At 49.2% G+C, this 14,841-nt stretch overlaps 1 protein-coding gene across 1 annotated transcript in view; it reads right to left on the reverse strand.

Moving 5' to 3' along the window:
• PPM1D (protein phosphatase, Mg2+/Mn2+ dependent 1D) overlaps positions 1 to 14,573 on the reverse strand; it is a 20,376-nt gene extending 5,803 nt beyond the window's left edge. The window contains exons 1-4 of the mRNA XM_017821497.1: positions 14,044 to 14,573; positions 9,814 to 10,042; positions 7,385 to 7,509; positions 814 to 1,013 (exon numbers count right to left, since the gene is read on the reverse strand). Of these exons, the coding sequence (XP_017676986.1) occupies positions 814 to 1,013; positions 7,385 to 7,509; positions 9,814 to 10,042; positions 14,044 to 14,479 (990 nt within the window). The 5' untranslated portion in view covers positions 14,480 to 14,573. The remainder of the gene's footprint in view (positions 1 to 813; positions 1,014 to 7,384; positions 7,510 to 9,813; positions 10,043 to 14,043) is intronic.
• Between the last annotated feature and the right edge of the window lie 268 nt (positions 14,574 to 14,841).

A 14,841-nucleotide genomic window follows, 5' to 3' on the forward strand; every position in this document is an offset into this window, starting at 1 on the left:
AGGGACACGTCAGGGACACGTCAGGGACACGTCAGGGACACGTCAGGGACACTGGGAGGTGGCACAGGGGCAGCACAGCTGTTGGTTTGTGCTCCTGCGAGTCACGCGCTGAAGGAGCTCCAGCCGGAAACACGGGAGGAAACACTCGTGGAAACCTCTTCCTTCCACCTCTTCTTTTAGTGCTCTAAACCAGAACACTGCCTGCCTGTGGCACAACCTACAGCCCTCCCAAAGCCTCTCCAGGGTTTACAGAGCATTTACTGTCTGATGCTCCACTACAGGAATTCACAGAATCCCAGAATGTGCCGAGCTGGGAGGGACCCAGAGGGATCAGGGAGTCCAACCCTCAGCCCTGCACAGGTCACACCCTGTGCCTGAGGGTATTGTCCAACTGCTTCTGGAGCCCTGGCAGCCTTGGTGCTGTGACCACTGCCCTCATCTTAACTGCTTTGTAAAATAAACCAGAGAATAATTTAATTCAGTCTAAGCAACTGTCTGCATTGGGACACGAGCCCTGACGTGAGATAAATTTGATTTTCAGACAGCATTTTGTATAACCTCCTTAGAGAAGGAACACCACGTCCTTTATTACTGAGAGATACCATTCTAGTGGTCACATTTCCCCAAAATGACAACCAAATAATAATAATAATAAACTCAACAATGTTATTTGACATCAGCCTCTACAACTAAGCTGTTCTAACAACTTTATGTTGTGGCAAAACCGAATATGCCCAAGTAACAACCCCTTTGTTGGATACTTCACTGCTCAGTCTGAGCGACTTTTAGAGGTAAAAAGTATTAAATTTCCACTGCTCTCACCACGAAGTACTTCTTCTCCTCGTGATCCTGGCACATGGAGATGGCATCCTGGGGTGGGATCATGTTCCAGAGCCCGTCACTGCCCAGGATGATGTATCTGTGTTTCTGGGGGTCGATGGTGTGAACGCTCGTGTCGGGCTCAGGGGACACCACAAACTCCCCACTGTAGAAGTCGTAGCTCCAGAGGTCACCTGGCAAAGCAGAAAATGGGTTGGAGTGGTTACACTCCACGTGAGAAATCTCCATCTTGGAAAATACAGATCAGTGTTCCCGGGAAAACCATCGGCACCAGGCTGGAGTTGCCAGCAACACGAAGGAATTCCAGCACAGCTGCTGTTCTGCTGCTGTCACCTTCCAATCGTATTTAATGCAACAAATTAAGCCACATTCAAACCTATGTTTATAGGAGATCTACTCTCTTCAAACTAGTTTTTGGGACAAGGGGAAATATCAGAGATTAACACCTCGAAAATGGTGAAACCTCAATCGCTGCCCAAAGTAAAACCCACCTGGATTTATAAAGTCCTCCTTAAACAGAAGTAAGGCCTTACTTTGCTGATCCCACACCAAACCTGCAAATATTCGTGTGGGCAGGTGCCACAGGGAGGGGACAAAGGCAGAGGGGAAGGGAGGAGACTGAGCTTTCCCCTGCTCCATCCTCTTTCCCGTCCCTCTTCCCTCTGCATCCCTTGCAGGGCTGTTGGAGCCTCCTTCCAGCTGAACACCCTGTGCCAAACTCCAGAGCTGGAGAGCAGCCACAGGAACACGAGGAGTGCTGAGTTCCAGCAGGGAATGAGAGCTGCAGCCTCTCCCCAGGACGGCCTCAGCCAGGGAACCTTTCTATTTTTACCCCTCCCTCACCGTGTGAATGAGTTGGGGGTCACCTTGGCAGCAACACATCCAAACATCCCCTGCATCCAGTGCTCCCTCCAAACCCTCCTCAGGTAAAACCCCCTCCATCAGAAAATTCCATTTCCATATCAAATTATTTCAATTTCATTTACCAAGTGTATTTGAAAAAATTAAAATCCTTCATTTCAATCAAGAAATAATTTGTGCTGGCACCTTCTCTTTCATTTCCATGTTCACAAACAACTTCCCACAGCAAAAAGCAACAAAAAGTAACATTATTAATTGCAAGCACTGGCTAAGCTTTTCTGTGCAGGACACACACCTTTAAAAGCAGAAATTAATTAAAATGTCAGAGTTGAGCAGCAAAGAGAAGCTCAGCAACTCCAGCTCAAGAGCAAAGGTTTGTCAGGCTCTTGGCTTTTTGCTGCCCTCACAAAGCCTGGAGCTTCTTCCACATCCATCACCACCCTTTTAAAGATAATAAATAAGCTTCTTGTCTTCCTACTTCCCTCCATTAGCTTTTGCCTTAAGCTATCAACCAGCTGAAAAGACTCTTCCAGGATGAGGGAAGGGAATACTTGGGCTCAATTAGTGCTCTCCACCAGCAAGGAGGGCTGCTCCACCCTCATTAAAGCCCCAATTCTCCTCCCCGACAAGCACACGCTGCTAATGAGCCCTAATTAACAGCCAATGTCCAGAGGTGCACCCCAGCAAAGCCAGCTGGAAAGGCAGCCAAAGAAAGAAATCCTGGAGCACAGGAGCTGCAGCACAGAAATTGCTGGATGGGAATTGCCACCCAAAGTTCCTCCCACCGACCTGTCGTGGACACAGCAGGTGAACAAACAGGAGCCTGGGATCACAAACCCACCCTTGGAGTCCTGGCAGCATCCATTTCCAACGTGCATAATATTTTTATGCTGCTCTTTGCTTCTTTGTTCACACCCATGTAGGAGAAATGACAACTGTCATTCACTGAATCGTTGTTTTAATTAAAATCCCGGGCTGGGTGATAAAAATAACCTGCTGCTGTTTCAGTTGGGTTCAGGGATGAACATGTCAGCGTGTCCATCTGCTGCTCTTCCCGAGCAAACTGCCAAGTAATCACCACACTGATTTCAGGGGATCTTCTCCAAGAGGAAGAAGGCTCCTCACAGGGATAACTGGGAATATCACAGTGGTTATAAAGAGGAAATATACTGGGAATAATTTATTCCCAAAGCCATAGGATGGAAGAGCATTAAAGCCCAATCAGGAATTAACTGACCAATCAGACCAGTCAGGAGCTACTGGAATCTCAGAAGAGCCCCAGGATCCACAAACTGAAAGAAAACAAAGCTTTTGGTCCTTAACCCAGCAAAAATTCCACAGGGAATACTTGAAGCCTGAGGCATACAGTGAAATTCTGCCTTCCTCAGCCTAGGAGGAAACAACCAGTACTTGTGACTGCCCTGAAGAACAGGGAGAACTGTCTCTGGTGTTCATTTCTCAGCAGGCTGCTCCATGGACCTGCAGAATTCCTGGCAGGAGGAGCTGCCTCGGGATGCTCCGCTCGGGGAGGGGCTCTCAGACCCCCCAGAGGCTGATCCCTGTCACAGGGCAGGGACAGTGAGTTTGGATTTATTTTCAGCACAGGCTGAGCCAGAGCTTTGTGGAGCTGCTGTCCAGATGGAATGCTGTCATTCCAATGTCAGCTGTGTGCCCTCCCTGCCCGGCTGGAGACTCGGGAATCACAAACCTGGAGAGCTCAGGAATCACAAACCTGGAGAGTCCCTCCCGGGGCAGCCTCTGCCCCAGCCCTGGGGAGGAGAGAGGGCCAGGGAGGCCAGGCAGGAGGCACAGCACACTCTTCCCTGAGCATTTCAAAGGGCTCTGAAATGTTTAATTCTGTTCCAAAGCAAGCAGAAGGACAGTGACCCTCTGGCAGGCTGGGAAGGAGGGATCCCGTGATCCTGGGATGTGCCAAAGGCTCCTGTTACAGCACTGCAATGCCAGGCTCTGACTCCCTTCTGGGAGCCAGACTATTTTCGTTCTGAATTAAAACCCAAACATTTACAGAACTCTTTAACAATCTCCTTCTTTAAAGACTTTACACACTGGGAATATTCCTTGCAGTGTGAGGTTTGCATATTTCTTTTCCAAAGCATTAAAAAATTGTTATTAACGTGGTTCTTTCTACATCTTCCAGAAAAGTCATACCTGTTCCTCAGTGCTGGCTCAAACCTGAATAATATACAGAGCTCCACATTAAAATACTGCATCTTACAAAATGAAAGAGATGTTTGAAATCAGATCCTGAAGGAACAGGACTCTAATTTAGCTGCCTATGAGAATATATCAAATTGTGCAGTCTCACTTACGTGCTCAGTGCTAACTTTTAAAATACAACAAAAAACCTACTTTTAGCTCAGCTGCTGCCAGGGAGGCAACTGAAGCTCCAAACAAAAACACCCATCACGTAAGTGGGCTGGACTGGATTAAACCCAAAGCCTTCTTAGAGCAAAGCATGTCCAGAAGTCACAGAAGCCTTTCATTCCTGTTTCAGGAGATGCTGCTTTGCATACAAAATACAAAAACAGCTTTTGGTTTTAATAGAGGAAAGAGACGTTGACTTTTATAAGTGGGTCCAAACCAAAAACCTGGTTTGATTAATCCCAGAGCTTTCCAAAGCCCAGTTTTATCTGACAGGGCTGTTGCTACAAAGGGAAGACTTGCAGAACTTCCTTTTTTTCCCAGTGCCAGGGAAGCAGAGCTGGGGGAAGTGAGACAAATCCCTGCAAGGATGAGGACAGGAACCACTGGAAACCAGTCAGGCTGAGCTGGGGGGGGATTTTCACTGCACCCCTGGCAAGCCAGGCCTGGAGCCAGGAGGGGAGGAATGGAAGCAGTGTCCCATCCTGATTTCCAATCAGGAATGATTAAGGAGAGCTCAGGCTGAGAGATGGGGACAAAACTGCAGGGACAGCAAGCAGAGAAGTGACACAGAAGCACCTGAGGCTTTAAAACTTTCTGCACTCTTTGAGCAGTGTGTTTTTAGGAACTTGTTTTATTTACACACTATTTCAGTCTAACCTGCAGAAAGGATGCCACCCTCAACAGAAAGGCAAAGCACAGCTGAGAGAACAGTATTTCAACAGCAAATTACACAAATAATTGCATTTGAAATGAATGGTGAATCAAAAGCTGCTCCTAAAGCACTGTTCATCCCTGGAAGTGCTCAAGAACAGGTTGGACAGGGCTTGGAGCAACCTGGGCTAGTGGGAAGTCTCCCTGCCCGTGGCAGGGGGCTGGAATGAGAAAACCTGCAAGAACTCCTTGCAAAAGCAGAGGCAAAGAGCTCAAATGACCTGCAGGAAGCTACTCCCAGTGGCTGGCCTTGAATTAAATGAACACCAGGGTGGAATTTGAAGCTTCAGCAGCCAATCCTGGGCAGCATCTGCTCAGCTGGAGAAGGGGCAAACCCCAAGAATGCACTGCCCAAACCTGGCTGAAGTTCTGCCTTTGGGAGAAGGGTTTGGGATTGCTTTTCTACATTGCCAAAGGAGAGGCAGACTCCAGTAAAATAATGGTTAAATGCATGTAAAAAACCTAGACCATCATACAGGAGTCTACTGAGATCATCTGAGGTCAGCAACACCCTCTTCCCCGGGGTTTCATGGAATGTGCATTCAGGGAGCTTCACAAAACTCTGGCATCCAGGAAGTTGCTCTGGGAAACAGCTTCCCTGTCCCTGTCAGAGCCAACATTCCTGCAGCTATCCAGGGATTCCCTGTGCTAGCACACAACTCCTTTTAGGGGGCAGCAGGGAATTCCTGCTCTTAGGAAAAGTCCAACCTGCATGGCAGAGGCTGCCCTACCTGAAATACAGGGCTGAGTCTATTATAGTTCCATATAAAAATCCAGGGAAAGGATAGCTTGTGTTCCCATGTGACTGGGGCGTTTAACTAAGGGGCTCTTGGCTCAGCTTTCATCATTCATTAATTTAAACACCCCCCAAACACCTCCAATACTTCAGGGCAATCCCTCCCCACAGAACCCACTCACAGCTGCAGGTCTTGGCTCCACATCAGTTCCCAGGGAAAAGGGGAGGGGAACAGGGGGAAAAAAAGTCTATAAAATATTTACCAGATTTAGAGCTGAGCTAATTTACCAACAAGAGAGATGCCACATAAATCAAAAAGCCCTTTAAAAGCCCCATTTCTGCCACCACACTGTTAGCAGTGAACTCACCCGGGCTGGGGGATATGAACTTAAACAGCAGCTTAGGAAAACCACAATGACTTGAAGCTGCACTTGCAGGAACCCCCAAAGCCCAGCCATTAATCACCCTGCTTGTCTGCTCCTTCCTACACTTGCTTCTATCACTTGGTTTCAAGTGATACCAAGTGTAGCTTCTCTCTCTACATCCCCTGCTTAGTGCAGCACCTTCCAAAATTACACACAGAGCCAGATTTCCAATTCTGGGACTCCCTGGGATTCATATTTATTAGGAGGCAAATTGGTATAAAAAGAAATGTTTTCATTGCCCAGAAAAGGTCAGCAGAAATAGCTGTGAAAATGCAGAATACTTTGTTACAGCTTAAAATATTCCATTAGAAGGCACAAAAACCTGCTGGATTCAGCAAAAGAAGCTTAAAGATGCTTCACAGGGACAGGAGGAAGCCCAAATATTTCTGCCTTGTTCTGGGGCAATTAAACATTATTTAAATACTTAAATACAGCCACTGTATTTAAATGGAATTAAGCATTCCACAAATGCTTATTTTAGGGCAGAAGGGCACTTGTGACAATCAGAAAGGGGATGTCAACAGAGCTCATCTGGCCACAAGGTTTCTCTTGGGCCAGGATTCTTTCTGTGCCACAAGCTGAAGATGCCAAAGACTCTTCCAAGGATTTACTCCAACTCCCCAGTCGGTTTTACTAACCACAAAATAAACTCTATCCTACCTAAAATATGGCCCATAAAGGCTGGAAGCTACTGAGAAAATGTCCATACAATTAAAATTTTATAAGAGCACCGTTCCACCACTTTGATATGGATCTGGCTTTTAAATGTTCACTGCAAAGTTCTCCTTAAGCCTGGACAGATCCCTGTGTTTTTAGGGAAAAAATAACCAGCAGACACCAACACTCATGGGTAAGAGGCATCCAGTGCTTCAGTTATGAAGCACTTCCCAAAAACTATTTGTCACTAGTTTTCCAGTACTGCAATATGCCTTTTTGTCCTTGGAATAAAGTGTTTCTCAAAGACAGTTTCCCATTATTAGGGCTCCCACAAAGGCAAGTTAACAGATAAAACACAGACTTGACTTTCATCCCATTCTATGCTAAGTCTTAAAGAGAAAAGATTCACCACAAAAGGACAGACTGAATTCAGGTGCCATCCAGCAACACTTAAGTTTCACCAACCAGTCAAAAACTCCAGTCCTGTTATCTCAGCAAGAAAAAGACCAAGGTGCTCTCCACCCTGGAGACAATGTGCTGCTTATACATCTTCATTTGCACCAGAAATTAAGTCCCATCCTTGTAAGGCTGACACTGAAACCCCTGAAAGTTTTAAGGCGGGTTCTTCTCTCACCGACGCCACCTTTTACAGATTCAAAAAAAAATAAATCCAGATTGGATTAAAAATAAATTTTAAAGGCCCAGGCTTGCAAAAAAGCAAGTGCTTGAATCCCTCGAACTCCATGTTCGCCCCCAGCACAGCACTCACCCAGGGCTCTGGCCACGGCCAGGAAGGGGATCTGGTCGATGACGGTGCTGCGGCGAACGGGGCCGTTGTGGCTCAGCCGGGGCCTCTTCCACACCACACGGTTCACTCCGGACTTGTTGATCACGCTGGAAGCACCAGAGAGAGGCAGAGGTCACACGGGAACAAAGGAGACAAAGCCAGTTAAATATGCAAATCCGGAGGCGATAATGACAACGCCCTCGGGGCAGTCCGAGGCACAATGAAGTGTTTCAAAACACACCGTGCCCCTCGCAGAGCTTCACTCCTTATTCAGCCAAAGGGAAAAGTGAGAGGTGAAGGGCAGAAGAAAATAAAAAGCAGGGGAATGAAGAATTGGAAGAAACTCTTTGTCAGAGAAAGAACAGAACTGAATTTCCCCCCCTCATCTGAGGACCATCAACAGCAGCTCACTCAGGTGGATTTGCCAGGGAGTTCCTCCTGCAGCTTTCTCCATCTCCCAGAGTCTGGCAGCAAAGAGCAGCACAGCATAGTGGAAACAAGAGAAGAGAAAGGAGCAGCCTGCTGTAGGGATTCCCTTGCAGACACAAAAGGGGAATTGTTGCCAGTTGCTGTCTGCTGGAAGCAGGAGATGGGAGGAAACAGCTCTGCATTTGCATGTGAACACCTGCTCTGAGGCACTGAGCTGGTCTGGCTCTCACAGATGGCACTGAGGGGTCAGAGAAGCTGCACAGCAAATAACTGGGGCAGCTGCATCAGGCAGGCAAGAAAGAATAGTGTATGAACAGCCAAGGAATAAGAGCTAATGAAACCAGGAGCTAGCAAAGCTTGGTCCCAGACAAGTTAAGAACTAGATACTTGGAAGTTCCTTTCATCCAAGGAACAGCCATTGGTAATTAGGGACTGAGCAGCTCTGGAACAGCCTCAAGATTCCTCATACTGAAGCCATTCAAGATGCACTTCCTGAGACTTCAAAGGCCTTAACAACAAGGGCATGTTGAGCTCCATCCACAGCACTGCAAAGTCACAAACACCACATCCTAAAAACTGATCTCATCCACTTGTCCAACTAATGACCACACAAAGCTCACTTCAGTCATTAGCTGAAAGAAAACCTCATCCCACGCTCAGACTGTTACTAGGAAAAATCTCATTTTAATGGAAGATTCAATTATGCTCTGCCCTTAACTGTTCCCAGTTTGCTCTCATCAAAGAGAGGACATTACCAGGCACAGCTGCACAGTTCCACCCCACTCCTACCATTTGCCTCACAGACAGCCTGGGAAAAACAGGAGGAGCACCAGCAGAAATAAAAGATTAAAAAAAAAAAAACAAAAAAAACCCAAAAAACCACCTAAAACCAAATTAAGCATTCCTGTAGACACAAAGCTTCAGGGAATGCTGCTCTGAAGCTTCAGAGACTTTCAGTGTCTGAGATGCACAACTTGGAAACGTGCACAGGGACTAACCCAGTGGAACTGCAGGTTCCCCCTTCTGCAGAGCCACCTGATGGAGTCCCAGCTGCCAGAGACACAAATGTCTGAAGGTTAATGGGCTGACAGGGCTCTCACATGAGTGATGGCAACAGGAAAACCTCTGCAGAGCCCTGCTCTGGGGAGGAAGCCGTGCCCACCCATCTGCCACGGCACCGGGGGAGCGCTGAGCTCCCTGAGCTCCCGGGAAACTCCACCAAACACGAGCCCTGAGGTTGGTGCCCAAACATTTGTGTCACCTGACAGCCCTGCCTGCTTCCCCCTCACCCACAGGGAACACAGACCCACCCCAATTTGGGCATTCCAGCCTGTGCCAGCTCCCGAGAGGGAAGAAACAACTCCTGCCCAGACACGGCGTTCTGACGCTTACAGGGGGTGTTTAAACACAGCAAATGCAGGATTGGGTTTCAAATCTAACCTTTATTTTTTTTTTAATGTTCCCTATGCAGAAGCTTTGAGGAGCCCACTCAGCAGCTGCCATTGTCATCTCAGGAACAATGCAGAACACCTGAGAAATTACAGTGGTTGGTGTCAAAATTTGACAAACCCGGTATTCCAGACCTCAGATCATTTTACTTATATGCAAAGGTAATTTTCCCTATCTGCAAAGATAATTTTCTCTACGTGCAAAGATAATTTTCTCTACGTGCAAAGATAATTTTCCCAACCCCCAGATTCCTTGGAATTTAGCAAAAAATAGGTCAAACATCACCATCTCCACTTTCAAAGTGCTGGGTGAACACGTACAACTGTAAGCAAACCTCAGCTGGGCTTTTTAAAATTCTGTATATGCCATAAACCACCAGCAAAAAAACCCAACCATGTAACAATGGATCACTGTAACATATTCCCCAACAAGCTATAAAAGAACCAGAGGATAATAGAAATACACTGTGAGATTCAGCTCCTTGCATGACCCTCTCAAAACAAGCTTAGCTCAGTCAGAGCAGACACACTCACCTGCCCCCAAGGCCCTCGATTCTCTCCCTCTCTTTGGGCAGCTCTGGCTTGTGGTCCTGTGTGACCTCCACAGCTCTCACAAAGTCGTCCTTGGGGTCATCCTGGACCCCCAGCACCACCCCCGAGTCCCCCACGTGGGCCACGTACATCTTGGAGCCCCGGATGATCACCACGCTCGCCGTCGTCCCCGACGTGCTGGGCAGGCCCGTCATGGTCTTGGGCCACTCTGCTGCAGGGAGAGAAAAGGCCAAGGGAAGGCATGTTTTTAACTCTCTGGAGCTGGGAACGTCCTGAAGGTCAGGATGGAGGGTGTGCCAGAGGCTTGTGTGGTGTTACAACACGGCCTGGGCTTAACCACAGCAGGGCCAGGGCGAGCAGTGCCCCCGGGGCACCCCCACTCTCCTCACAGCAGTCTGAGCTACAGCTTGAATTGGCACAGACATGGAGATAAAGCCACTACCAAAGCACCAGAGTAGGATTCGAAAAACTGCCTCCTCTGGCTTAATATTCCAAGCACCACTAGAAGAACCCGGGGGAAGATGTGCTCCTCAAACAGGACCCTGAGTGTTTCATTAAGACCTACTGTTCATTTCCCTGTCTGAAGAAGAAAAAATGTCACGAATTCCATTATTTTCTCTGGATACTGGACTGGCAATCACAATTTCTGGATGTTCCTGATCCCCTCGGAAGGAAAGAAAGTGTTCTTTTATTTTTATAGCTGAACAACAACGTTTAGGCTGAGCAACATCTCAACTGTTTTACCCACATTTCCTTTGAGAAGACTGATGCAGATTGTTTAGAGATGCTCTCCTTAACACAACATCCAACTTCTACAGGAGATACCCCTTGAAACCAGAGCAACAACATCCCTACACTGCTATCAGCTACACACGGTTAAGGAAATCTCCTTCTTTCTCAACTGCTTTGCCCTCAAACCACTGATATTAACTTCCTATTACACTGCTCTCCCTATCTATGTCCAACCCAAATTTCCCTTTCATGCCTTTTCTATTTTTACATCTACTTCCAAACCTCCACAGAGACATCCCCATTCAGACAGCTCAGCCAAAGCACCTCCTCCCCGCTCCAGCACCCACCGAAATCCCAACTCCAATTCCCAGTTATCACTTGATTTCAACTGTCAACAGCAACCTCCTGTTTCCTCTTCACTGCACCCACTCACGTCTCCAGACAAACTCCACGGGGAGACTCATCTCCCTGTCACATTCTATCTCCTGCACTTCACAAGGCAGGAATTCCACCCTGACACAAGCTGTCTGCAGGGAATACCCCAGCCAGGCTGCCAGAGCACTGTGCTCTTCTCTTTCCTGGGACACAACAAACACACCAGAAACAAACAGACGAGAAAAGCAGAATTCAACGCAATTACTCCTTCCCCTCTGCGAAGATACAGATTTTTAAACTTCCACGGCTTTAAGCGGAACCAAAAAACGAGGAATTTAAGTTCTAGTGTTCAGATGCCTGAGGGAAAAGTGCTGAAGGAGAAGCACAATTTATAGGCAGGATGAAGGTAAAAGCTGCATCCCCTCGGCATGAGCTACCAAGACATTCAGCACAATTTAAACATTTGAGCTCTAACAGCGTTCTAGCTTTGTGTTCTAAATACTAAACCACACTTTCTCCCTCGGAGTAGCTTTATTTCAGGAACACAAACATTCAATCAGCTTATTGGAAGCACTTTGTCTGGCAATTTTAACTGTGGATATTAAATGTAACACATTCCAAATGGGAGGAAACGAGGGAGGGAGCCAAGTGGTAATGAGGACTTCAACCGTGCACTTAACAGAAAACAAGCTGCGACTAATGAGTTTCTGTCAGTGGAACAACCCCTCAACAGCAATAAAACCTATCAGAGAGTCAAATCAGCCTTTATGGGGACGAGGAGACAGAGAGGGAAATCACCCACTTGTGAGAAAAAGACTGATAGAGCAGCCTCAGATTTTAGGCTCGACAGAAGCAGATCTGATCTGCTGCTCAGCAGGGACTGCACTTCGTGCCTTGCTCCTGTGCAGACAGAACTATTAGACCCAGCACAGTTCTCTCTTAGGACATTTAGAAATCAGCAGAAGCAGCAAAACCATTGAGTTTTCTTCTGAGCTCAAGCATTAGAATTGAAGCCACTCACCCCCCTCCTCCAGGTACCAGGAGCGTGTCTTCAGCAATCCTGTCACCTGAGCAAGAACATCTTCCTACAACAACTTTCCCCTCTACTTGAAAACCACTACCCTTCACTCAGCCTTGTAACTTTGAGCCCATAAACTCATAAACTGGATTTGTAGCTCCCAATGTGAACCTTTACTCCAGAACCTCTTCAGCAGAAATTTTTATTACTATAGAATTAACGCCAAAAATTATCACCAATGCCAAAGGGGGATTTTTCTCTTTTAATTTTTCTGGTACTCTCACAATCAGTGTGTTTTGTGTCTATCCCAGGAGATGCAGAGGGTGATCCCAGAGCTTCCAACAACCAACAGAGCAGCTGAGTGTGGGGGCTTCTCTTCCAACTGGAAGCAGTAAAGCCTCCATCCCCCACACCACAATTCCAAACTGTTCTTTGACTTTCCAAGATACCAAAATACCCAGTTCTCCATTTCATGCCCACAGTGTCACCTCCACAAGTGCAGCCCAAATCATTAAGGCCAAACATACTCTGGAGTTTACAAAACACCTCGAACTGTCATCAAACACTCACAGCCAGAGCGATGTTGTTTCTCCCAACAATTTAAATTGCTTCCACAGCCCCAGCGGTAATTGCTAAACACTCCTTACTAAAACAAGGCTTGCTGCACTCTGGCACTTCACCTCTCTGCCTTTGGTCCCAGTGACAAATAGCACACCAGGGATACCACAAGCAGAAAACTGAACTCCTTATCTTCCCCCCCATGCCACCTTCCCCTGCTCACACATCTTATCACCCAGCTCTGCAGCCCAGGAGGGCACCCACCCCAACATCAGGGCTGTGGGCAAGTTCTGCTGCTCCTAAACCTCACACACCCTTTCCTCTCCACACAGAGCGCCCTCGACCCTGCTACTTCTTCCCCTGCATTTCTCAAGCATCTGACATTTGCACAACTTCTCCATTTCGCTGTTCAAGAAAAAGGAAAACGAAACTGTTTTGACGTTATAATCCCCCCCACCCCTTGAATCACTTCACTGAAATCCCCCGGGGGTGCTCAGAGTGCAGTTCTTGCTTTTCAGGTTTCCCTCCCAAGCCCAACTGTCATTATGTCACGGTGTTTTGGATCCGATTTTCCCGTGTTCCACACCCTTCTGTCTTCATATGCTGGATGCTGCTGTTGTATTTTTTTCTTCCTGAGGCTTTTGAACACATAAATCCACACACAGTACACACACACTCTACACATCCTATATAAACAATAACCATACTCTAAACCATAACCTTCACCTTACCCAGAAAAAAAAATACCTTTCAAAAACTCAATTCTTCAGTCTCACTAGACGCAGGGAGAAGGAATAGCACAGGAACGATGACTGTCACCTGTCTGGGCACTCTTTTTCCTTTAGCCTTCCCTATTTAGGACCCCTGCAGTTATTCTATCCTCCTGCAGTTAAGCAAACAATATACAGAATACTCAGGATACCGAGCGTGTTCTCTATTTTGGCAGGGACCCTGCATAACCCCCGATGCTCACAGAACAACACGAGTACCCGTTATACACCAGCCACATTTCAATCCTTCCATCAGGACTCACAAAAACAACTGGAAGCACACTTAAGGAAAAAACGCCGTCCCAGCCCGCTTTGTTAAAATTATCTTTTTTTAAATGATCCCAGGGAAATCTAAGCGGGAGTCCCGCGCAGTTCCCCAGGGCAACAAGGCGAAGACCTCCAAATAAATCCGGTTTGGAGATCCGACCTGTAACACGCCGAAAACAAACCGCAGCTCTCCCATCACACCATTCCCAGCTACACAACAGCGCGTCCTCACCACCCTGTGTTTACATCTCTTCTCTCGCAGCCCGCGCTCCAGTTTTTCTCGTTCCACCGAACCACTCGAGCCGAGACCTCGAATCCCACCCCGCGTTCTCCCCGTTCCCGGCACAGGGACGGCAGAGACGGAGGGGGCAGAGACGGAAGGGCAACTCACAATAGTGCGGGGGAAGGAAAAGGCGGCTAAAACGCGGAGCAGCGCAGGGGGATGGCGGGGTCGGTTCTCCCGCGGGAGGGAGCGGAGGGTGCGGGACTTACGCAGCTTTTTCCACATGGCGCGGTGGCAGGCGATGAAGCCCTTGCGCAGGGCCGCGCACACCTCGGCCGGCTCGGCCGAGCCGAAGCCCTTCTGCTTCTTGATGAAGCCCCACAGGTTCTCCCGGGCGAACTGGGCCGCCTCCCGCCCGCCGTGCCCGTCGCACACGGCGAAGAAGGCGACGGAGCGGCGGGGCCGCCGCCCGGGGCCGCTGCCGGGGGGCTGCGCTCCCTCCTCGGCCGCCCGCGGGGTCCCCCCCCGGCGCCGCCCGCCCTCGGCCGGGGGCTCGGCGGCGCCGGGGCCTGCGGGCGCCGCTCCGCCTTTGTGCGGCCCTGGCGGCGGCTCGGGCTCCACCACGATGTGGGTCACGTCCTCCATGTATTTCCTGCCGCCCTGGTCCGAGAACACGCTCACCCCGAGCGCGTACGGCCCCTCCATGGGGAGGAGGAGGAGGGGGGGGGAGAGGAGGGGGCAGCTCGCCCGCCGCTCCCCGCCCAGCGCCGCCGACAGCGAGGACTATTGCGGGTGTCCCCGGGGCCGCCCGGGCATGTCCGCGGCGCCTCCCGCAGCCTCCCGGGGCCGCTCCCGCCGCGCTCCCTCCGCCCGCCGGAACGGGAACGGCGCCGGCAACGGGGCCGGGCCGGGCCAGCGCCCCCTGCGGGACCCGCCCGGCACCGCCGCGCAGGAAGGGGCGGCGGGCGCGGCCTCGGCACCGCAGCGCCCCCCGCGGCCACCGGCGGGACCGACCGCGACAGGAGGGGACCCCGCGACAGGAGGAGAGGAACCCCCGCGACAGGAGG

This window comes from Lepidothrix coronata, unplaced genomic scaffold (genome assembly GCF_001604755.1).
Source record: "Lepidothrix coronata isolate B3197 unplaced genomic scaffold, Lepidothrix_coronata-1.0 Scaffold91, whole genome shotgun sequence".
Lineage (NCBI taxonomy): Eukaryota > Metazoa > Chordata > Aves > Passeriformes > Pipridae > Lepidothrix > Lepidothrix coronata.